The sequence below is a fragment of the Ptychodera flava genome, chromosome 21 (assembly GCF_041260155.1).
Source record: "Ptychodera flava strain L36383 chromosome 21, AS_Pfla_20210202, whole genome shotgun sequence".
In the NCBI taxonomy this organism is placed as follows: Eukaryota; Metazoa; Hemichordata; class Enteropneusta; family Ptychoderidae; genus Ptychodera; species Ptychodera flava.
In genome coordinates, this window is record NC_091948.1 from 26,526,581 (window position 1) to 26,549,102 (window position 22,522).

The 22,522-nt window shown below is 38.2% G+C and overlaps 2 protein-coding genes across 2 annotated transcripts in view; one reads left to right on the top strand and one right to left on the bottom strand.

The window, feature by feature from the left end:
* LOC139121861 (CUB and sushi domain-containing protein 1-like) overlaps window positions 1-16,108 on the top strand; it is a 31,410-nt gene extending 15,302 nt beyond the window's left edge. Inside the window, exons 7-19 of the mRNA XM_070687118.1 lie at window positions 1,455-1,571; window positions 2,335-2,682; window positions 3,261-3,377; window positions 4,045-4,392; window positions 5,661-5,777; window positions 6,228-6,575; window positions 8,101-8,217; window positions 8,579-8,929; window positions 10,167-10,277; window positions 10,953-11,297; window positions 13,121-13,240; window positions 13,749-14,096; window positions 15,389-16,108. Coding sequence (XP_070543219.1) covers window positions 1,455-1,571; window positions 2,335-2,682; window positions 3,261-3,377; window positions 4,045-4,392; window positions 5,661-5,777; window positions 6,228-6,575; window positions 8,101-8,217; window positions 8,579-8,929; window positions 10,167-10,277; window positions 10,953-11,297; window positions 13,121-13,240; window positions 13,749-14,096; window positions 15,389-15,426 — 2,825 coding nt within the window. The 3' untranslated portion in view covers window positions 15,427-16,108. The remainder of the gene's footprint in view (window positions 1-1,454; window positions 1,572-2,334; window positions 2,683-3,260; window positions 3,378-4,044; window positions 4,393-5,660; window positions 5,778-6,227; window positions 6,576-8,100; window positions 8,218-8,578; window positions 8,930-10,166; window positions 10,278-10,952; window positions 11,298-13,120; window positions 13,241-13,748; window positions 14,097-15,388) is intronic.
* Window positions 16,109-16,190: 82 nt separating this feature from the next.
* LOC139121862 (sulfotransferase 1B1-like) lies at window positions 16,191-21,091 on the bottom strand. Its single transcript, XM_070687119.1, has 7 exons — window positions 21,069-21,091; window positions 20,094-20,315; window positions 18,961-19,205; window positions 18,354-18,480; window positions 17,464-17,558; window positions 16,807-16,993; window positions 16,191-16,345 (listed from the first exon to the last, which is right to left on the bottom strand). Exons 2-7 carry the CDS (start codon window positions 20,269-20,271, stop codon window positions 16,233-16,235), a joined length of 945 nt encoding a protein of 314 aa, XP_070543220.1. The 5' UTR covers window positions 20,272-20,315; window positions 21,069-21,091; the 3' UTR covers window positions 16,191-16,232.
* Between the last annotated feature and the right edge of the window lie 1,431 nt (window positions 21,092-22,522).

Genomic DNA, 22,522 nt, shown 5'->3' on the forward strand with positions numbered 1-22,522 from the left:
AACACATTCGCTGTTGTTTAAAAAAACATCGGTAAGATAATTCACTGTAACATGTTCGCATTTACGCAAAAAAAAATGCGTATATCGAAAACTCATAACAATGAAAAATGCGTAGAGAGTCGATCCAATGTGTAATAATATTACGCATTGGATTGAGTCTCGACGCATTTTTTTTTATTATGAGTTATAATACGCAAACAATAATAGTTGCGAAAGCACTCTCCGCGACTTAGTCTCGCATGCCAGACCTCGAACCTGCATGCGGCGCGAGCGGCGAAGCTGTCCCCTAATTTGATCAAAGCAGATATGCAGCATGGCGTCGGAAGGAAACAACTCTATTTTCTTCAAATTTGCTCCACAAGTCCGTGAAAAAATGATTCAGAGAGTCCATCAAAATACACTATCGGGCAACCCAACATGGAGAACATGGAGAGGCGCAGTGAAATTGAACCCAGGGGATCAGCGCCACAGTGAAGCCGTGAGGCGTGACGATGATGCGCCGGTCGGCAACGGTCGGCAACACACATGCCTGTGACCGTGGATTCTAGTACGTAAAAATAATCAATGAAAAAATACCCATTCAAATAAACAGTTGGTTCTAAAAAATTCAGTTCTAGCTCATTGTTTTTAAATCTAGAAAATGCGTCGCTATTGCTCTGAGAATAACTTGATTTGTTGAGAAGATCATACTCGTACTGACCGTTGGCAGCCAGCGCGGCGGAGGAAAACTAGCTGCGTCATGAACTTCGAATAGTCGATCAAAATCACATCTTTTCGGCGCTTTTTTCTCTCACAAATTTAGCGAAATTGAAGTTTTTTATACATAAACTAAATGTATTGTTGGAATCAAGTATAGCTTTCGAACGGGCTTTCTTCGGGAAAAAATATTCCATCGGCAAGGTGCCGGTGGCCGACGCCACTTTCATTTTACGCTATCGTTAAAAATGACCTAAGATGACTTCATACTAATCAAACCAATTACACTGCTCGTTACAAAGACAACACCATAGACGCGTCCATCAGCCAATCACACTATTTAACAAATAAAAGATCGGACTCAAAAAGCCACAAACGGGTATTTAGAAACTGTTTTATGTTTGTGCAGTTCCATGCGGGGAAAGGGGTCGCGAAACTGCTAATCGTACGTGTGCCGTCTAACAGCTGGCAGTGCAATCCCGAAATTACAGGTCTATAAAAATAATCTACTTACGTTAAAAGTAGCCGGGAAAAAATGCAAAACAGCCGGGTTATTTACCCGGCACCCGGCTTCTAAGGACAACACTGCGGCCTACTATACCCCTGTTTTTCCAAACTCTAAACATCCAATTCGTCAACTTGAAGCCTAAAAAACAGGACGTATTAAAATTTCTGCTTCATTGAAGGTGGGCACCTGTAGTTTGGGAAAGATAAAATATAATGACATCAACGTGAAATGGATTTGCTTTCCTTTTCAGGTCATGGGTCATGTGATAGCATTTGTGGAGGCTATAATACAGTATATGACTGTAGCTGTGAGAGAGATTGTGCATTGAAGGACACCTGTTGCAGCGATTACTTTAGCTTGTGTGCAGGTACTTACTTTTAAATTTCTTTTTGTGAAAGAGCATCGACTAGCAAACGCAACAGAGCGTCTACATATATTGTATAACTACAGGCTCCATAACTTAACTCCAAAAAGTATGGGGTACGTAGCATGGAAGCCTTGTTTCAGGCAAGCTGAAATGCGAAATAAAACATGCCATTTCAGTTTGTTGTCCGCTTTCAGCGACTATTTTCACAAAATCTTATGGTTGAAAAATGACACACTGATTTTTATGATGGTTATGAAGGTACAACTTTAAATAACGGCAAGATGGCAGTAACTTTTGATACACACAGCACTTTGAAGCAAAACGTGATAATCTCACCGACACATTTGATTGTTCACAGTACGCAAAATAGCTGTCGACAAATGACAAATGACAAATTTGCCTGGACTTAAGTTCAGGAGTCATCAACAACTTTGGGACATGATACACGTACAGGCTGTGTTGACAGGTTGAGAAGAGATACTTCGAAATAGAACAAAACACTTGAAATCATGAATTACAGTTAATTTAGCAACATTATATATAACCAAAGTAACTCCACAGCTTGAATAAAACAATGAAGTATTAATTTCCAACAGCATTTGAAATATCTTTTTGAATGTCCCAGCAATAATTCAGTATCTAATCTCCTTGGCTTCTTCTTAGTTCCTGTAACGAAGATGCGACTATGTTATGTCGTGAATTGATTATAAAAATGAGAAAATTGACAAGAATTTGTCACCAGTGATCCATAATTCTCTTCCAGGCAACTGCACTGAATCTCTCATCTTACCGATCAACGGCAATTTAACGATCACATCTCCAAATTATCCACAAAATTACCCGGATGACGCGAGGTGTCAATGGATCGTCAGCACTCAGGTGGGGACTAGCATCGACGTGTACTTTGACGATTTCAACACCGAACCTTGCTGTGATTTCTTCTTTGCCGGCAATGGCGACACACCCTCAGAAAACACGAGCGTCATCTGGCTGTACAGCGGCTTTGCAAAACCAGACGACTTCACGTCTACTGGGGACACCGTTTGGATGAGATTTGCGTCAGACAGTCGTGTCAACTTCAAGGGCTTTCAAATCACTCTTACAGATATAGGTAAACGATTGTTAAATAAAAATGTCTGTCACCAACGTTGAGTTTTAAGTTACATCGTTGTACACATTTGTATCGAACACTGAGACGTCTGTAATTTTGTCCTATTCCTAGGAAACTTTGAACATCGCTATAATGACACATATAGGAACTTCACCTAACCTCTGCAAACAGAGTTGTGTATAGGCCCATGCAATTGCATCAGTGCACAGCTCCTTCCTCCACACCAATATTCAAATTTGCCAAATCTTTCCCGAGAACAATGTTAGAGAAGGTCTTTAAGCAGTCGTCTTGGTTACATGACTGAATTTGATCTCAATTCGCAAATAATACTTACATCTTTTTCCTCTTCCGAGCTGAAATATTTAAAAAAATCTCATATTAAAAAGCATAGCATCACTGCAATTTATTATATATTGCCCTACGAAAATAATTACCTAAAGTTTACGCATTGCAGGACCAAAGCAGGTCTCACGTAGTGGGCATTACGCTTATGTTCAGATTGTCCAGTCCGTCTGAAGCATGCGTATATATAACAGTTGACGAGCTGGTTTAATTGTTTCTTATCTTTCTCTTATAAGGAATCGGAACTTGTGAAGGACACTGTAACTCGTACCATTCAAGGTATGGATGTAGTTGTCTTCACACTTGTTTCTTGGATGGAGACTGTTGCCATGACTACTTTGAAACTTGCGCAGGTAATACTCCAAACAATACGGACATATTTGTCGATCTCCACTGGGACAAAAGCGGTAGCTTTTGATAATATTTTTATCATTACGTTTTATTTTCTCCTCTCTGTGGTATGTTGAAATACTAAGTATTAATCTTGCGAACACTCTGCATCTATAATGTATCCATTGCTTTAACTTGTTCAATCCGATCTGTGACGCTATATACGCTGTGGACAGAAACGACATAAGCTTATCTTCTATAGCTCATGAAGAGCTGCCCAACTTTAACACAAAAAGGGGCATTCCTAGTAAGAATTCTTGATAATCAGAAAAAAAACATGATGCCATTAAAGTGTTGTAATAGTATATCACCCGTTCGTTGATGTTAGTTAATAGGAACCGAATGCCGCAGGTGACAATCATTGGAATTTGTGCAATTTCGATGTACCGATAAAGAGGGGGCCGGGAAATATATCAGGTGATATAAGTTGTCTTTAAAGACATGGGTTTTCTGTTTTCGGTCGAGACTTCATGTTCATTCCCAATTCCTCCGTTAGATTTCGTTTACAATATAATGCACCCATAACTGCTATAGTGTGCGATGTTTTAATCCAAATTTTTACAAATTATGCTGAATATGTATAGCCGTCATTTACTAATTAAAAGCTTGGAATGTTGTCGCTCTTTTCAGGAAACTGCACTTCTTATCAAACAATTCCAATCGAAGGAAGTGTCTCCATTACGTCTCCTAATTATCCCTTGGACTACCCGAACTTTGCTCGTTGCGAGTGGATAGTCGACTCTGAAAGACCGACCTATCTATTGGTCGAATTCCGAGACTTCCTCACGGAGTCTTGCTGTGACGTGTACTTTGCTGGCAATGGGTACATTGCTGGCAACGAAACAAGTGTCATATGGGCCCACTCAGGCTTTGTGAGACCAAGTGACTTCATTTCGGAGGAGGGAGTGGTATGGATGAGATTTTTCAGCGATGGGAGTAACACTTTCAAAGGCTTCCATGCTATCGTCACAGATATCGGTAAGTGTTTCAACACTTTTATGGGCTTCCATGCTATCGTCACAGATATCGGTAAGTGTTTCAACAGACAGTTCCAAGTTGAATGATATGTCGAAGCGATATTATAGCCCGCACTTCAAAGACTATAACTGAGGCTTGGCATTTTTTATTATAATACTCAATGTTGTTTCTCCACGTGAAATAACTCCCAGCCACAGACATTGTCGGGAAATACGAGTGATACAGAAGGTCACAAGAGTTGAAGCGAAGGACAAAATACTTACCCAGTTGTCCGGACAAGTTCGACAAATTCAAAATACCTTACTCAAATCACAGGGTGTTGTCTAAATGTCCGTCCCCAGGGGTGGATAGGTGTTTTGTTGTTTTGCTAATAAAGATATATTCTACCAACCTTTGGTGTTTGGTCTTAAACTTAGCACTGCCCTTGACAATCTTGCGTTAACGTTTTATCAACATGCTGTATCTATTATCTGATGAGTTTGAGTGCCTAATTGGCCAAAGTAAGCAAGGGTAAATTACTAAGCTGTGGACGCTGTCACAGATTATCACCGGATTAAATTTGACAAAGTCAACAACGAACGCGCATCTTCAGTTATACCTTACTGGCGCGTTCGTTGTTGACTTTGTCAAATTTGACAAGTTGACTTTGTCAAAAAGATTGTCAAGGGCAGTGCTAAGTTTAAGACCAAAACACCAAAGGTTGGTAGAATATATCTTTATTAGCAAAACAACAAAACACCTATCCACCCTGGGGACGGACATTAAGACAACACCCCTTACTCAAATGTAAATCTACGCCATGATGGTCTTTCAAGATGTGTGTTACTAACACGATTGGAACTAATTTGGGATAATTGGATGGTGAAATATTGTCGGTTTAATCTGTAAATGTCAGCTCATCTACTTTTGAGTAATTTGTGATATTGCAACATTCAGCTATATGGCACCCTACTTTTTTGAGAAATTTGGAAAAATATGAAGATCCAATTATCCCAAATTAGTTCCAATAGTGTTTACTTAAAAATCAGGAGCATTTCCGCTCTGCTCCTTTACAACTTACGGAACATTTTTCGCTTTGCAGATTATTTTGCTAACGATATTGTTTCAATGGCATTACATTTAGATTTTTTTCAGATTATCTCCGCTGCAAAGCGGCGAAAGGTTAACCTATACATTGTGGCGAAAACCCAAATTCTTGGATTTTATGTTCTGACGATGCAGACTTTGCTATAAACACCTGACTTTCAAAATCGCTTCTTTTTGTTCAGGATATGGATTATGTGATGAGCACTGTGGCGAGTACAATGACATACATCAATGCAGCTGTCAGGATGACTGTATTTTCCGCGATAACTGCTGTGGTGACTATTTTCAGATGTGTGCAGGTAAATAGCCGTCATCTCCTGTCAGAGGACAATTAAATTTTGGCTCCATAGTATATTCAAAAATCCGAACAAAAAAACGTATTTATGAAGTATGTGCCTCGAAAGTTCCTCGAGGAATCTTTCAATCGTTCTCTTTCAAAATCAAGAACAATAATCGGGGTCACGGTGCAAATTTTGGTGCTAGAGAAACAAATTAACCAAGATTTACCAAATATTCAAAATTCAAAATGGCCGCCATCCCAGTGTTGACTCCATGGAGAAAAAAAAAAATTTTCGATTTTCGAACAACTACGACGGTAAAATATTTTTACCGTCGATAGCTTCAAAATGAGCTCCCACAAGTGGTAGATCAGAAAAGAATTGGAAAAGTTTGAAAACATCTGTACCCGGGGTGCATTTTACCTTAAGTAAACATCACTAGAGTCACTATATGTCTATGTTTTGTGTCAGGTGATTGTTATGAGCAAATTGAGATAGCACCGATGGGCAGTGTTGTGGTAACCTCTCCCAACTATCCGAACAATTACCCCAACAATGCCAGATGTGAATGGATTATTACGAGTAATTCACTTGGGCCAATAGAGGTCGTCTTTGAGGACTTCCGGACTGAGGCTTGCTGTGATCTCGTCTTCGCCGGGCATGGATTTCTGCCAAGCCAACAATCAAGTGAAATATGGGCATATGGCGGAACAAGACCTCCACCAGATTTCACATCGGATGAAGGAGCTGTTTGGCTGAGGTTTTTCTCTGACAGCGCCCTCAATTCCAGGGGCTTTAAAGCTGTTATAAGCCAGGAAGGTAAGATCGCTCGACGTTTGTCGAAACTACTACAGGTGTACCAGTGCTTTGTTTATTCTAAGTGATTGAACTTACACTTTTTCAAATACACTGCAATTAATAGACCACGGTCATCATCTTCTGATATCATCAGGTCATTTGTGTAGCATGTTCGGGTTGGGGGATGACCGTGTTACAATCGCTATATGAAGTGCTTGCTTGTACACACGTCTACTCAAGCCTGGTCAATTTATTTACTGTAATATACGCCATCCAAGGAGAAGTTTTGACCGCTGAAAGGATTATATTAAATAATAAAAAAGTGTCAGGATCTGTTTTCTAAAGGCCTGTATGATGCACTAACACACTATACACCAGTCCTAGTCATTTCCAAATATATATGCTATACCATAGTATGTCGTGATGGATTGATGGAAAATACGAGAGAAGGCAGTGGCTTGCAGCACTGAAAAGACTTGTCATCCCCATGTATTGAAGTTTGAAAGCTGTACATCGAGCAGGGACATTGACTTAACTGAATGTATCTCTGAATATATCCTTGAGGGTTGTGTAACTTTGAAATAAAGCCATTTATGTGCATGTGACGTGCAAAGATATACATCTATTGACATAATTGAATTAATGTTAAAGGCAAGTTGCTGTAATAATGTTCACTGATTATTTTCAGTACTTTGGCCCAGTTTCACTACAGTTTGTTGTTTTACTCTCAATGGTTACACACCAAGAATTACAGTTATTACATGTATACACTGCGTTATTATTATGCAAGATTAAATTTTAGTTCGGGCTGAGATTCATTTGTACACAATACTAATGTACTTTACATGTATACTTGTTGTGTTCACAAGCTGAATACTAGGTATTTCAATAAACTCTGAAGACTAGAGCAAGAATTAGTTGTTGGTGCACTGTAACACGATTGGAACTAATTTGGGATAATTGGATCTTCGTATTTTCCGAATTTCTCGAAAGTGTTAGATGCTGTACAGATGAATGTTGCAATATTACAAATCACTCACAAAACAAGTGTATAACTTAAAAAGAAAAGCTGATGAGCTTGTATTTGCAAATTAAACGAGCATTACTTCACCATCCAATTATCCCAAATTGGTTCCAATCGTGTTACATTTTAATACTAAAAAATCAGCAATAGTTACAGCTACATGTGAATGTTTTTGTTTGTTGTTGAAAAAAATTCATTGACTCTACTGCGCAAAAATAAAATTGTGTAAAGGTGACCTTCAAAATAATTCTTGCAATACCCATTTTCACCTCCCCCCTCAAATCAAATGTTCCAACCCTAGCCCAAAATTTTGACTCTGTGTATAGGATATTATGTATAATATCCAAACAGTTTATACAGCAGCTTTGACAAAATTGTGACATCACCTTCAAGCTGTGATCAAATAGCTTGTAGGTATAGCCATATGTCCAAGCTGCTTTTGTCCATTTTTACATTTTGCATTCAGCGATGACACTACTGTTCTGGGATTCAATTTCTAATAATTACCCGTGTTTTCTGCAGACGTTTCATCCTGCGTTGGGCTTTGCGACGAGTATAATATGGGAGCAGGCTGTAGCTGTAGGCATGACTGTCCCTTCATGGATGACTGTTGTCCTGATTACTTCGAAAGATGTGCAGGTAAGTGTTACCTGTTTTGATTTAAACATGTCGCACAATTCATACTAATAGTTTTCATACTTTAAAGAGGGGTGGTCGTTGGAACTCTGCTCAGAGGTTGCCAAGGACCCCTACGACCCATGTAAATACTGTGTCTAGGATACGTTGGTGATTGAAGAAAGTTGAAACATGCTTGTTAAAAATGAATATCGTAAACTTTATAAGTTGCAGCTATGTTGAAGTGATGCATATAGATATCATACATGAAATACATTGTTTATAAACAAGAACGTCGCACACGCGCAGTTCCGACGACCACCCCCTTTAATCTGCAGTGGCGTCTATGTAACCTTTACACTTAAATTATTTTCATCACAAACAGGTGACTGTACAGAAACAATATTTATCCCCGCTGGAGGCAGCGTAAATGTCACCACACCAAACTATCCGAGCAATTATCCGAGCAGTGCTCGTTGCCAGTGGATTGCCAGTGTTTCTAGCGGATCGTACATCAGTGTGGTATTTGAGGATTTTTCCACAGAGTCGTGCTGTGATTTCTTCTCAGCGGGAGACGGAGACACTCCATCTCAGAACACCAGTGTCATTTGGATGCATTCGGGCAGCACACGACCCCCTAACTTCCTGTCTGAAGGGGAGTCTGTGTGGATGAGGTTTCTCTCGGACAGTTCTGTCAACGCGAGAGGAGTTCACGTGACTCTGAGCCATGCCGAAAGTGAGCAAACCCTCAAAACAATAAATTTGAAAAAAGTCAATTAACAGTAACGTAGATAATGAGTTAGAACAACAGAATAGATTGATGTCAATGTCGTTGATTAGAGCCGTAGCTGCTAGAACGCAGCCAATTGATTAGAACTGAAAAGGTTTATAAATGATCATAAAGTTGTTCTATAGAGTTGTGCTACGGGCTGATAAGGCGTTTAGAGTTTTGGTATTCAACCAGGTTTGGGCTTCCTTTCCGCGCTCTGCACATTTCAAATTCACTAAACAGCTGATGGCGTGTCCACTATAGAATATATCTGTATGTAATAAAGGGAAAGTGACCAGCTCTCGCAAATTCTCTGTATATGCACATAATAGACACACCGTACATTGACCCGTGATAAGTGACGGTCTATGAACTGCAGAGCAGAAAGGAAACTCAACCCTGTGGAACCCGTCTAGCGATTTTCAGGCATTACAGAGCGTAAACGAAGCTTAAGCTTGATTAACTACCACACTGATTTTATCGATGCCATTCATATTTCATAATTATGTACATACTTTACTTAGACTGCAAACACCTTATCGGCATGTGCAAAGCTAAAAGTGTCGACGCCAAGGTTCCTACACTGGAAAATTATGATAAAATGATCAAGTCAGCAAAACACTGATTCAGTTGCTTTAGTTGACTTGCACGCTTCTTGGTATCGGAGGGAATTTCTCCTCGAATAGGAAGAGAGTACATTCTTTTTATCCTGGAAATGTTTTTGAGTCACCATGTTTATTTTTTTCAATGCCAAGAAGAACAGCAGCGTAGAGAGAATCAATATTCACAGAAAGAAAACAAGGGCACAAGGGAACCTCGTCATATAAAAAATCAAGAAACGTTTCGATTTTGCGAATCTATCCACTGGCACTAATCTCAACTCTTAGTCTGTGTGTCAACACATTGCATCTTTAAAAAAAATTTCGCGCCTAATATAGAGATGCTTTTTCCTTTTTTTCGAAGGAAAGGAGAATCAGATCTATGAAATGATGTTACCATACATTTGTAAAATTATCGTAAAAAATAATGTTGAGTCTCAGAGGATAGTTAAAAATACCAGTACTCTGTACTAAAATGTGATTTTCCTCCCGTGATATTAATAAAAAATAGCGTTAACTTCATTATCTAACAATACTTGTTCCCGTAAGCTATGGCTCCATGCATTAGTTTATCTTAACACACAACTCTTTCTTCCTGTGTCTAGTTGATTCATGCAATTCCATAGGATGTGGTTATTCAAGCGTTCTCTGCAGCTGTGAGTACGACTGTATGCTGACCGACGATTGCTGTGAAGATTTCTTTTCCGTGTGCGCAGGTTCGTATGACTACGATATAAGTTTGCGTTAACATGGGGTTGTGTTTTATTCGAGTGACAAGTATCGAAGTTGTGGTGTTATTAATCTTCTCACTTGAATGTTATGAAAACAATGCTTTGTGTACAATGCTTTTGTTGGCAAATTAATTCTCGTCCGGACTAAAATTCCGTCGTCAACAATGACATTGGACAGGTTTTGTTGACAGCTCAAACACGAGGCATTTTACCATGATTTATCTGTCAGTGAGAAGATTATCAAGAGACGATAGTGCAAAATCAGGGGCTAATATGTCAAAAGTTTCAGTTCATGTTGCTATAACCACTACATATTTTGCAATGAGAGACTTTGGATATTTACTTTTCTGAATCGCCCATTTCGATAATATCACGTTGCCGCGAAACAAGTCGGAAACATCTTATTCGATTTTCACGACCCGCAAATATCGAGATGTGCTTGTTTCCAAAGTAAAACATTCAAATTTCGTTTGTAAGTTCAAATACATCCACATTGACAAGCAGTATTTATATTTCACATTCATGTCCTCATCTGATTTTGCATTGACGTTTGGTTTTTCCCTGTGAGTTCTCTGAGTCGAAGAATTTCTAGACTGCCGAAGGATTCATTAGTGTGCGATAGTATTTCATGACATACGTTGCTTGCTTTTATTTCCCCAGGTGATTGCATTGAAAACTACACCGTGCCCATCGGCAGCTCCATCACTGTTAATACTCCCGGTTACCCTATGCCGTATGCAAATAACCTCCGTTGCCAGTGGATCACCTATGCAGAGAATGGAGGGGTACTTTTCGTGGAGTTCAGGGATTTCAGCACTGATCTTTGCTGTGATTTTCTCTCCGCCGGTGTTGGTGACTCTCCTGGCAACGAAACGGCTGTTATATGGGAACACTCAGGAACGGCATTGCCTGAGGATTACTATGCCTCTGGGTCCACATGGATGAGGTTTTCGTCGAACTCAGATGTTTCGTTTAGGGGTTTCCAAGCTGTGATTAGTGATATTGGTGAGTACTTCTTCTTTGAAGAATAACCAATTGACGATAAAGGACACAAGACAGTTTGCATTTTGGGACAATCAGATGTAGTTGTGTGATATTGTCTGATTGTCTCATTACCATGTTGGGCCAAATTTTAACCCACTATATACACAGTAACATTACACTATAGGAAAAAATTGCGAGACTGGAGCGAGAAAATGGCTCTTTCTCGCAATTGGTGAGAATCTCTTGTCATTCTCACTGCTACCAGTGAGAATTTTTGAATTAGGGACTGGACACAAATTACAGGGGGGGGCGGTGTTTTTTGGGGGTGGGTCGCCATTTTTCGCGCAAGCATTTTTGAAGGGTCATAAAATTTTGTGTATGCTTACTATGGGGGAGGGTCACCTTTTTTATGCATCAAAGCTGAACTTGCATGTGCACGTATTGAAGAATATGGAATACTGAAAAAAGAAAAAATGCCTCCCGGCACTTTCATTTTCTGCCATTTCCATTTTCGGCGCGCCCTTCGGGCGCAATTTTAAGGGTATAATAAACAATGTATTGATGATCCAAGCAGCCACATTGATTTAAGTTGTCATGATTTCTACTTATCCAACTCCTCTATTGTGCATAACTGTCCCCTATTATGACTCTTTCAATAACAATTTGGAGATCACTTATTTGATATCATTCTCCCATTGGCAATACATTAGGTACAGGTCGGTGTCAAATGTTCATGTCGCCGTATGTACATTTTTTATTTTTTGAGGACATTGACAGAATACAAACTATTCAGAATTGTGCAAAATGTCATCAATAACAACTGGAAGTTTCAGGTCGAACAACTTTTGAATAACAATTTAGGATCAGATAACCTATGAGTTATTTGTAGTGTCCTCATAGCCTACAATGTATAGTGAATCAACATTTCGATGAAATTCCAAAATCAAATTTCTTGCACAACCATGGACTTGAAACCACTCTAGTCTAATCATTAACATTAACACTAATAATTAAGTGTACAAAAATGCACAGATTTACTTAGTTTTGTATTGGAAAAAAAATATTCATAGTTTTGTCATAGACTGCTATGCATACCGTAGTGAATCGACATTTCAGTGAAATTCCAAAATCAAATTTCTTGCACAACCATGGACTTGAAACCACTCTAGTCTAATCATTAACATTAACACTAATAATTAAGTGTACAAAAATGCACAGATTTACTTAGTTTTGTATTGGAAAAAAAATATTATAGTTTTGTCATAGACTGCTATGCATAGTGAATCAACATTATCGATGAAATCTAAAAATAACATTGTTTGTACACGCATGCACTTTTTACCTGCCACTTCAAGCAAAGTACATTTACATGAATTATCACACACATATGATTTGAAATTTTTTGGACAAAGCGTTATATCAGCCACATTTTGCTGCCTTCCTTTTGGGAGGGGGATTTCAAAAGTATAGCAAGTCAGAAGGGGGGTCTTGAACACATTGCGGGTTTGTTGGGGGGTATTGAGTAACAGGGGAGGGTCATTTATTTTCATGCACGGATAAGGGGGAGGGTCACTAATTTTTGTGCATGAACTTTTGAAGGGTCACTATTTTTGACGCAGTGGTGTTTCGAAAAACACCGGCCCACCCCCCTGTAATTTGTGTCCAGTCCCTTATCACCGGTGAGCAGTGAGAAATGCACTCCTTGGCGAGATAAGAGATTCTCACCGGTGAGTCTGGCAATTTGTTCCTATAGAGTTAGCAAACCTGCTTTTAAAACCAACCCTTGGTGAAGTCTTATAACACTACAGCCTTCTATACGACGTTTTTAATGTTTTCACCTGCAGGTATTACTGACTCATGCACAGGACTTTGTGGAGAATACAATACGGCTTTCTCCTGTAGTTGTACAGACGACTGCTTTCTAACCGATGATTGTTGTCTAGACTATTTCGAAGTTTGTGCAGGTAAGACTACTCGTGTCGTGATAGATAACCCATGCTGGAGTAGCCTTTACTTCGCTTTTCGTCAGCATTTTAGTAACTTAAGGCTTTCTCTCTAGTGTTTATGATACAATGAATACACCTGTAGCTACCCAGTACGCGACGCGAAGACCCCAAGAGAAAAAGACAGAATGGCATGACAATATATGGAGTGTCAGACAAACAGTCAGTCAGACAGTCAGACAAATACAATATATATATATATATATATATATATATATATATATATATATATATATATATATATATATATATATATATATATATATATATATATATATATATATATATATATATATATATATATATATATATGCGCGCATTTGCGCAATAATACAGAGACACCGCGACTCCTTTGAGCGAAGGTGCTGTATCTTTTGAGACATTCGTTAACTTTTCCTTGCGCTATCCCGAATATTTTTTTTAAATTGAACTTTTTGATTTTCAACTGCAAGAATGTGTTCACTTTCAGGTAATTGCACCTACAGTATCACCGTACCGATCGGGGAAAAGAGCACTGTTATGTCTCCAAATTATCCGAACCAATATCCAGCCAATGCTAGATGTGAATGGATACTGTACAACGCCATCGGCAACAGGCTCTTTGTCGAATTTCACGATTTCTTAACCGAACCAACTTACGACCTTCTGTCTGCTGGGAATGGAGATATTCCGTCCCAGAACACCAGCGTAATATGGATGCATTCCGGTACCGAAATCCCGGCCGACTACGTTTCATCCGGGGACTCTGTTTGGTTCATGTTCTACTCAGATCATGCATTCAACTACAGGGGTTTCCACATAGCGGTTCACCACACAGGTATGCATAACATTTGTCTTTCACGAACCCCTATTATAAAAAAGAAGCGACGATACCAGTACATTCATGCTATTTTTATGTGATTCGTACAATGAATATCAGAATAATGTGTTATTTTGATGTATAATTCAGTTTCATTGTAACAGTGGGACTTTTGTTGTGAGTAATAGACGAACATAGGTGCGAAATTTGAAGAGGGGCTTGATTTTTCAATTATCGGTGTTGGTCGATTTCTTGAATACATTTGAAAAGTAAATCTATTCCAAGCTGCCGAATTTAGTCACCACTTTACTGTTTATTTATATGTTGAAGATTTTTTCTTATTGTAGGAAACGGTGCCAATATTTTATCGCTCTCATAAAAGGGTTCATTAAGGGACCGTCTCAGATTGTCGCAGAAGTTCAAAAGCGAAATTTATTCGTTTGGGGGGGGGGGGGTTTGACCTCCATTCAATTTGTGAACTTCACTTTCGCACTTTTATTTTGTGATCACAAGTTTTCGTGTGTTTTTTTAAATTAAAGAAAAACTGCACACTCGTGCCAACAAATTTGTAACTGTTTCCATCTCGTTTGTGCCCCAAACACAATTTACTGATAGGAACATTATATCCCAAACATTCCATTCATCAAGTTAAACAAAGACAAAAAAGTATCATTTTTTTTAAATGTGCTATTTATAAGCGTCTGCTCTAACCACTAGATGTCTTATTCTCACTTGTTATGCACCTGGTGATAGTCGTTTCAATATAATTGAACATGCCTGGGCCCCCTTGTCAAGTTTCTCGCTTATTTACCGCCCCTACCAGTACAAATTGGTGTTCATAAAGACAAAGAACAGCACAAGAGATGCAAAAAGGGAAAGTAAACTAAAATGAAACTTTTATGCGGACAAATGCCCTGTTAGTACTCAAATCTGATCGATTACTTTATTTGTAATGTGGCAAGGGGAATACGTCTTTAGTAGCTATAGAAAAATGCAACATTGTACTCTTAGGCAGACATGAACATTTCGCACTTTTGAAGTTTCGTTTAGAGGGAGGGGGAGGGGGTTTTGATCTAAATGAAGAAATTTCGTTTCTTGAACTTCTGCGACCATCTGAGACGGTCCCTAAGAGAGATGAAACTTCGATTTTTTACTTTACCATGTAACAGTTGCCTTCTTGTGAAGAAACAGAAAAAATGCTTCGTTTTAATTGCCCCTACAGTTATTAATATAATCAACTGATTTAGGGTTTCTCTTCTTTCAAATTGATAAAAACATCTCTCTATGACATTCCTTTTAATCACTTCCAGAACTCTCCGCGTTATCATCGGACGAAGATGAGAAGTAAACAAGACAAGAACGCCAAACATTTATAATTGATTCGGTTTTTTCAAGCATTTTGTGTTACAAATAATGTAGGACAAGTCATCGGTTATTTGACCCTTGTATTACTGGCTGAAGACAAAATAGCTGTCATTGTGTGCAATGAAAACAACACGTGACCAAACAGCTTACTAAGAGACAAAATTTTCACATAAAATTGAAAAGGAAGTTAGTATACATATATGGGATTCAAAGCTACGACAATTCTAATACAATACTAACCTTTACTTAAAACATTTCTTCCACGGCTGTTTTCTGACTAATTTCTTTCCAACGAAAATAAATCCAAATGTATTTGCTTTTAGACTTCCAAAGCTTGCAGAGCTGAGAAAACTGATGCCAGAGTTATTATACCGGGACATTAATTTTAATATATTATACGTGACGTGAAGTAATTTCCAATAGTGTTTTGTGGTCGTTTTTGTTTCAGAAAATGTCCTTTTATTTCCGTACAATATTTTACCGTACAATATTTTACTCGTGGAAATACGATACTTTTAGCAGTGACATTGATGTCTTGAATAATAAGCATAGAATATGATAGTATAAATTTTCTTCTTTCAGTTATTTTATTACAGACGATCAGTGATGATTAAATGTCTATTATTGTATGGACTATCCTTGATTATTAAATGTGTATCATTGTAGACTGTGAGTGGTAATGAAATGTCTATCATTGTAGATTATCAGTGGTAATTAAATCGAAAAACGTTATGTACTCTTTAATTCGTGTATGGTGTAGAACAGTATGAGAATTTTGCGTATTACGATTTAGATTTCAAAATCAAAATCCAACCCAGTTCCATGCATCCATCGGCGATACAAGCGATTTAGAGCCTCGTTCTGAGCCACAGTAAATTGATCTTTCCAACCACCAACTTTGCCTGGAAAAGGAAGAAAATACGTTATTCCTAGAATCTAACATCGAATCTCACTGCCGAATCGACAACTGCCAACGCTATTGTGTATTGTATTGTATTGTATGTTGTATTGTATACAAATTACTGGTATACTTGGTGTGGTCCATTCTTGAAAATACCAATTGACAGATGACAAATGAATTAATACGGTCATTTTATATTATAATTAATATTGATTGAAAATAATGTTTACCATACTTGTTTTTATATGTTAAATGATAGGCTCGACACACTCATCATGCTCTGTCATGATATATCTTTGTGCGCCACCGCGTTACATAAAATTCACTAGGAAATTTCGGCGACCCCGCGTCTCCTGTGTCTCACATGCGTCTATAAGCGCGTACATTCGCTCAAGGAGCAGAAATAGTTACATGGCTACGTTCATGAACCAAGTCAAAGTCTGTGAAATCAGTTTTGTTCACCTTTGCGGACGAATGGCGATTCCTTATCGGCATCAATGTCCATGGCTGCACACAGATAAGTCTTCAACGTCATGGGATTCTTCTTCATGCTGTCAAAGCTACAATGCTCTGCTATTCGGCTGATTGTGCTTTGATCTAGCTCTTTTCCCATAAACAGCGATATTTCTTCAGTTGCAGACTTAAGGTCCTGCAATAGAGATTTGAAATATTTTATTGAACATGAAAATCAAGAGAGTAGACAGTTTAAATAACAGAGATACCGAATGTAGTAAGTATATCCACTATAAAACGAAAAAGTCTGTAAGAAAACTGTAAATGGATCTATAAACTAAACAAGCTGGAGGTTACTTTTTCTTGCTCTGACAAGATAGGGAAGATGCTGCATCGTATTGTCTTTCCCACTATGGAAATCTGTGTTAGAATCATCCAATATGGTTACAATATACGTAACTTAAGCTAGAAACTTATTACTTTCAAGTTCCTTTGTTTAAATACGCTTTCAAAATTCGATGCTATTTTCAAAATAATTGTTAAAACAAATATGTTGATGACCTAAGACAGAGAAAACTTTCACTTGCAAAATATCTATCGAGGAACAATTGTTTTTGTTTTTTTTGGTTTTTTTGCAACGCGCAAACAAATGAGGAGTCGCCATACCTTCTTCATATCTTCATATTTCAGGAACAAAACATTATCACTATGTCTTTCCTTCCACCATGAAATCACGTGGTCACACCATTTCCCATAAATCACTGCGTATATGAATGAAGTTTAGAATTAACATATTCGGAGTCCTCGGTTTGTGACGAGGTCATTGTCACACATCAAGCAATAAATACATGCATGGCGGCTTATTCAACTGCCGTTTGCATCATTACAAAATCATAAAATTCAGGTGTGCCATAAGTGAGATTGTTATCTTATCGGTATCAGACGGCAAGTCGTACTAGCAATTGTACAAACTATTTGAGAGGGTATACAGACCAAATAAATTCTTCAAATGCGCGACCGTGATGTTGATGTTTCACGTTTAAGGTAGTACATAAACACTTTGTTCAACATGAAGAAAAATACAACTGTGTCCAGACTTAAGCTTAATGATATCATTGTAAGTGTTGCTGTTGATTTTCTGATCAGTTACATTTGAATTCCCTTCCTATAAGCTTATATTGTTGATATTCTTTACTTGTATACACAATCTGTTCGTGGTCAAATGGCTTCTTACTAGTGCTCAAAGTTTTGGTTTGTTAATTTTTTTCTCTAATAACCGTCACACTAGTTCGGGCAAGCTGTGGTCCTCACTGCTCTCATGGAAAACTTTGATGTATATAGTTATTATGACCATGAAATTACCAGTCGGGAGACGAAAACTTGGAACAGTAAGCTTATGTGATATGACCCTATGACCCGCTGCCAGCAATGCAACGAGGAATAATTAATATCGTTTTTCAGAAAAGTTCAAACGGTATTCCTAGAAACATAGATCAGGAATGATATACAGTATGTAGACTGGGACATCGAAAGTGTCAAAAAAGAGGTCATCTTACCGTCTCCTTTCATGAAATCTGTCAAAAAATCTCCCCATGCTTTGTAAGTAGCTAGAAACGGATTGACTTTGTAGAAGTGGAAAAACGAAACGGCAAGATCCTTGGGATTTCTTGCAACATAGATTACCTGATGGATGAAAGGAAAAAACACATATAAACATCATTACATGATAATGAACATAAAGATTACGCCGGGAAATGTATCTCTCCCTGTCAAAGGTTTTCATGTTGGATAAATCTATGAACTAAAATAATCACGGTGATCAGAGTGATAATTGGTGTAATTGTATTTATATTGGTTGGTTGTTATTTGGGAGTAATTCAAAAATAAATGCGCAACAAAGATTATTTCAAGATCTCTGAGTAAACATGGTTTGCATTATCTCTTTACCGGACATGGATGCACATTTGATACGCTCGACTGCCCTAAAGCAGCCAGCGGATAACGTGATCCCACAAGGAAATGGGGTTTAAATGAAATTCTGCGTTAATTTATGTGGGCGAACTCACAGCTAGACATTGATGCTTGTATTTACTGCAGAAAATATACACAATTATTATAATTGTTGACATTTATAATTACATCTAGGAACACAAAGTGTTTTACCTTTGTGCGTTTCTCTTTGATCTGTCGCGGTAGTAGGTCCATGGGCAAATGCGTTTTGATGAGTCTCGGCGAATCCATTGTTGCGATGCTCAAATATGACGGCGGTGCCGTTATGGTGCCCTGCCGGTCAAACGGCACGGTGATCTCCAGATGCGGCGCCCTGGCATCGACCGGAATGTCCACGACTTCGTCGATATCTCCGTCCATACTGATCAGAGAAACCAGTTCTTGAAGCCATGTCGTACCTGGTGTTTAGAAGAACCATCTCATTTGAATGCACAAAACTATTTTCTAAGTTTAGCGGTTTGATATTAATTATGCAATAATCAAGTCGATCTTAGATCTTTGCGCGTTATAGGTCTGTGAGAGGCTTAACCAATAGCAGTAGACATCTCATTTAAGCCGACAGATAACACCAGGTCAATTTTCTGCGATTTCAATTCAAAAATGATATGAAACAATTGTCAGTAATGGTTTTGTAATAATTTGGAAATAACATTGAAAGTACCAGCAAATTTGAAATTCTGTTTTGAAGGTACCATCAAATCATCCTCAACTTTGTCATAGCGTCGTTCTGTTTACTTCACGTGAGAAATGATCTCGTTATTCGGCGGATTGACCTCCTCATCATAAGATCATCGTTTCGAAGCTATTGACATGACGTTTGGTAACAATCTGTGATATCATTTTTATTACTTTTAGGCAGTTTAAAGCTCCATTAGCCGTAAACTTGCTGTCTTTTCAGTATTATGTTCGTTATTGATGCAAAATTTGTACCTCTCCCAAAACCATGTCGAAATGCCCAGAGTATAACCATTCAAAACAGGCTGTATGTGACCGATGCCCAATATTATTGTAGAGCATTGAATTTTGAGTTCGGACAAGAATTCATTTGCCATCAATAATGTTGCACAATGTACTCGATGCATTGTACTGGCAAGACTACTGCTGGGCATTTCAACACACTTTCAGGAATCAGATAAAGAAGAATATATTTGCTCTATAGATTGAGCAAAACAGCGAAAATACCATCAAAAGTTACTATCCCTTCAGTTCACAAGTAAACGCCGGAATGTCAGTTTCTACCTACGTATTATCTGACTTATATATCAACATCACTTAGTGTGACAAACCTGCTTTCGGATAAGTAACGAGGAATACATCGTCATCTCTGACTTCAAACGTTTTCAATGCATCCAGAGTGGATGGCATACATGTCCACATTAACTTGACCCCTCCATAGACATGTGTGTCTGTTTTATCCAAGCACTTGTTGTCTTCTGCTGTGGCAGTATCATTCCCATTAGACATGTTCAACCAACTGACACGTGACAAAGAAGTGGTAATAATCCTGTCTGAAACCAAACATTAAGGAATCGATATTTTGTGGTAAACTGATAATTTGACATCGTAAACTCAAAATGAAAACGAGTCTGTTAGTTGTGCCCCTCTGGACGTAAACGTAGTTTGCGAATACAACTTTTTACATTGATGAACAGTTACTGTTATCGATCACCAAAAGCATTAAAATAAGCACTAAGTATACAAAATGATTCGGGGAAAGAATCTGAAAATGAAGGCATATTCAGAAAAAGCAGTCGGAGCTTGCCTTGGATTTTAAGTTCGCCTGATCGTATTTCTGTGAATTAAAGCGTTTGATAAACCACCTGTCTCCGTGCTAGCGTGTTTAATGGTGTCTTACCCAAACGGCATCGTCTACGTATGTTTCTGTTGGATATGCTTGATGATGATGAAGAGAGACGCGAGAGAGAGAGAGAGAGAGAGAGAGAGAGAGAGAGAGAGAGAGAGAGAGAGAGAGAGAGAGAGAGAGAGAGAGAGAGAGAGAGAGAGAGAGAGAGAGCTAAATGAACGTGAAAGACGACCATCGCAATTAACGAATGAGAATGGCTGTCTTGTCAGAAATCTGAACATTTCATTTTATGAATTGCAGAGATGAGATATGTATTTTCGTACAGATAGCTGATTTTGGTGAAGCAAAAAAACAACTACAAAGTCCAATTAATTAATTAATTTATGTATAGCAACATCTTACCACGTTTCAAGGGGAATTGCTAGATAATATACAAAACATTGTTACGAGTCCTTACCTTTTAACCGCAGAAATTGCCCGTTTAAATGACTCGTTCTGGGAATTCCTTTTGATACTTATTCAAACATTTTGTTTATTTCGGTCACGTTAAGGGATCTCTAATTACGTTTACAGACCCCATAAGTGAAAAGTAAAAGTTCGTATGGGCATATATTTTCATTTAATTTCACGGTAAAACAAGCAATTAAGGACGTCTTCATTCCTTTTAAGGGATCGGGTAAACTAACCATTTTCTTTTATTCCACTTTCATATGGGACAATTAAATATTGGGATCGGAAATTTTCAACGCTTGAGGAAAATGTTCGATGACTAAGTAGCCATATTTTAAGAAGGAGCCAATTCCAACAAAGGATGCAATTTTCTAGATCGCTTTTGATGGTACTACCAGGATATGCACTCTTTCAATTTTAGAAAGGTAGGGAAAATGTTCCCGGTAACCCCAACTAGTATTTCTAACTATTTTCTCGTGTGAATGTTAATGATAAATCTATCGAAGTCAAGACACTTTCAGTCACTAACATCGCAGGACGAATTTGTTTGCCTAGAATACAGGTCGGCTTGTTTTGTTTTTACTCTGTTCATAATATTACACTTTAAACTCAGCTCTTAGCACAATTTTAAACCAGAACGACGTCGATAGTAAACATTCCAAAGACACTTTATTCTTTCTCGGCGATTGGAATTTTACTCCGACATCCATGACATAGATGGAGAAGCAAATTAAAGAGGGGAAGGTCCTGAGGAATGAAAACACACAAAGAACTTGAGACAGCGAAACGTTTACGGCACCCTCTTCCAGTGACTAGTGATAGGCAGGTGATTATGCAACAAGAATACGAACACCTCTTCATTACTGTGTAAACCGATGGCAGGGATCAAGTTTGTTTACCAATTTTACGGGTACCCTGCCAACCACCTGACCTTCTGAACGACGATTCATATTACGGCATTGTTACAAAAATACCCGTAACTCTCATTGAGCGAACAAAGCATGTCATACTTCATCTGTCCATTCATTCATTCATTCATTCATTCATTCATTCATTCATTCATTCATTCATTCATTCATTCATTCATTCATTCATTCATTCATTAACTCTTCAAGTGGAAATCGCTGTTGAAGCAACTGCTTGAAAGAAATTTGAATTTTCAAAATACACAATACAGTCAGACGGAAATGTCACGTAAAACCAACATGGAGGTAGTGGGAGAAAACTACAGAGGATAAATAGTGACGGAATATAAACCCATAACAGCTTTTTAGCGCCCCTAGGAAGATTTCTTGTATAATTTAATGGCTCTTTTTACTGCAAAACCAGTGGTATACACTACATTTGATGACATGCTCATTATGCGAAGTTGCAAAGGGAGTGTGTTAATTGCAAAAACAGACGGCCGAATGTTAAATAGATAAATAGCGACCACAATGGAGACAACTTTATGCTGTATTC